Here is a 2,989-nt window from a genome sequence, read left to right on the forward strand (position 1 = left end):
CTCCCTGTACAAAGAACACACACAGTGCATCGGGCACCATCGTCCACGGGGTGCACCATCTCGTCATCGAGGCCACTTTGCGACATTGTTGAGTGCGTGCGACGTGTGTACGAGCTCGGCGAAGGCATTTAGGATACAAAAAACTGTGAACTGGATTCCATTACTGTTGCAGAAAAAAACCTAATCAGATTACAGGTATATTTAATAAAAATGTGGATTATTATTTTCGAAATGACTATTTTAATGGGGGAGAGAGATCGTACAGTCGTGTTGACTCAAAACTAACTGTCTAAACAAGAAGGTAGTGGATGGTGACTGTTTTGGATCTTATTCACTGTGAGACTTATTCATTTTAAACAACATTTACAAAGATATGTGTCAACTGTCAAAATCATCCGGACTGCTTGTTATCACAGAGAATCATGAACTGCTCGTAAAGCAAAGTAAATACTTTACTAATTCCCGTGACGAATCGCACACCGCTTTCCTATTTAAATGCCATATTAACAATCTCATCTGCTAAATTTGTCACCGGGAATTAAAATTATACAGATGTATTTTTGCGGTTAATGTCATGTCTCAGTCACAGAGCTTGTGTGTGTATGAGACGGGGGGTTGGCGGGAGGATCGTGGCGTGTGTGAAGCGAGCCCCTCTTCTCTACTTTTTACACATTTACAAACTGGTCATGTGGAAAGGTTTGAAAGACCTTATGAAGCTACCAAATCAACTTTCCGTCACGAGATGAAGTTATCTATCTAGCTGTCTGTCTGTCTCTGCTGCATGGTGCACATGTGGTCGTCAGAGTGTCGCCTTTACATTTCTTGTGGTTTGTAATTTGAATTGTTGGTGCTCAGGCTTCCTCCATCATTCCAAAACTTTGCATATTATAACAACCATAAAATGGAAAAAAAAAGAGAAATATATAAAAGATAAACATTGTTTTTAGTTGAATTAATTTCTTTCAACATGTCAGGTATTGGAGCAATCCAAAAGTAATTGAATGTGTTCAAGTTACATTAATATTTTGGCATGATTGATTACATTACTAACTTCATTCTTAACAGGTAACTAGTAACTGTATGTATCCATAGAATAGTCAGATGCACCCCATGTTTGGAATAAATGGGTCATGTATTCTCATAGCTACTGTTGCTGACTATTGTTACTCAGTTTAAGAGAATAACTTGATCAAGTCTCTTCTGACAATCCTCCCACATTCCAAAGACATGCATGGTAGGTAAATTGAACACTCCGTGGGTGTTGGTTTGCCCTGTGCTATGCTGGCAACCAATCCAGGGTGTAACCCGGCTGCTGCCCGAGGACTGCTAGGACACACATGTGACGCTTGTGGCTCAGATGATGGATGGATGATGTATCTCCCTTTTGTTGTGCTTCTAGGCATCATCGCCATGGTTATCTTCGCAGTGTTATGCATCATGGTGTTCCTCATCCGCCACATGTTCCGACACAAAGGCTCCTACCACACCAACGAGGCCAAGGGAGCCGAGTCAGCGGACTGCGCCGACGCGGCTATCATCGTCAATGACCCAGCATTCACCGAAACCATCGATGAGAGCAAGAAAGAGTGGTTCATCTGAGCTCCTCCCCTCTCAACAAGAAAAGGGACTCGAGACTGTAGGATGTACTCTATGTAGTTTTTAAGCATAGCAAGACATTAGTGGAACCTGGGGCGCTTGTTTGTATGAACATTTTATGGACAACGGACATCAGCACATTCTGTACACATTAGTGTTGAGCACATGGGACAAAGCCTTGTAGAGCATGTGTGGAATGGGAGGCAGGTGATTTCCACAAATCTAAAACCAACTGTCGGAGACAGAAAATGCCATGAATGAACGTGTGGATGAGACATGTATGGTCAATAGCTTAATATATTCATATTTAAGTTCTATTTCATACGTTATTTATTTGCCTTCTCGCAATAAGAACAGTTAGGAAAAGATGGCAGCGGTGAAAAAAAATCATGTAAGCTGCTGCTTTGTGCCAACTAATAATATACTGCACATTTTCAGCTGTTTATTTCTCACAATTCCGTTTTGTTTTATATGTAAGAATGAAATCTCAGCATGTATAAAGGAAACGTAATGCTTTTTATTTATTTTGTGCCTACACGACTAAGTGTCTCTTATGTGAATAAACTGCACTGGTTTTATTCACTTTGTTGGTGCCAAAATCAGGTGCGAGCGTCGCTGAAATCCCACCACACCTCTCAGACTCCAATTGTCGTGGCAAAATTAACATTTGAATTAATGTGTGTTGCATATAATGGGATTGGGATGTACAACTCCAGCTCAGTGAATTAGATTAGTAAAATAACTTAATAAAATAGCTAATGAGAACAACTGCAATCGACTGGACGGACCACTGAAAAAAAGATTCCCCTTCAACAACCTGTTTACTTGTCCATGTCTGGTTAAGAATGTTGCTTTCATACTATGGCTCACTCGCATCCTGACATTTGATTGTATCCCATTTCTTTGCATTGCAATGTAATGGCATGACACGTCATATTCTATGTAAAAAAAAAAAAAAAAATTGCCTGATTCTTTTTAGCATGTTGCTTTTGTCTCAGCTTTCTTTCAAAATGCATATGAACATGGAAACATTTAAAACACACCCTGATCTTAAAAAAAAAAGGTATAAAACTGCTCACTTGGGCTGTACAAAGAAACAGCTTTCATGTACACACGTTTAAGACTAAGACCACTGATCAAATAGGCAACAGATGCAGACTAACAAAATAGGAAATGTGATATTTTGTAAATTTCTAATATTTTTACAATGATTACATGAACGTAGCAGTATTAATGCAAACCCCCAAAATGTAGCTTTCCAACGTGGGGAGATCACATCAGGTCTTATTTGGTATTTTTGACAATGCAGCATTCTAAGCATTTGAACACTGCATTTAAGTATTTTGTGTAATTATAAGAATATATTGCTAACATTCTTGAAAGAAGACTCCTG

The 2,989-nt window shown here is 39.2% G+C and overlaps 1 protein-coding gene across 1 annotated transcript in view; it reads left to right on the top strand.

Annotated features, from left to right (window-relative positions):
• Positions 1–2,574, top strand: part of cntnap2b (contactin associated protein 2b) — a 31,143-nt gene extending 28,569 nt beyond the window's left edge. Inside the window, exon 25 of the mRNA XM_088311067.1 lies at positions 1,400–2,574. Coding sequence (XP_088167193.1) covers positions 1,400–1,599 — 200 coding nt within the window. The 3' untranslated portion in view covers positions 1,600–2,574. The remainder of the gene's footprint in view (positions 1–1,399) is intronic.
• Positions 2,575–2,989: the final 415 nt, after the last annotated feature.

Source organism: Idiotropiscis lumnitzeri, chromosome 12 (genome assembly GCF_059441095.1).
Source record: "Idiotropiscis lumnitzeri isolate Australia: NSW breed Sydney's pygmy pipehorse chromosome 12, RoL_Ilum_1.0, whole genome shotgun sequence".
In the NCBI taxonomy this organism is placed as follows: domain Eukaryota; kingdom Metazoa; phylum Chordata; class Actinopteri; order Syngnathiformes; family Syngnathidae; genus Idiotropiscis; species Idiotropiscis lumnitzeri.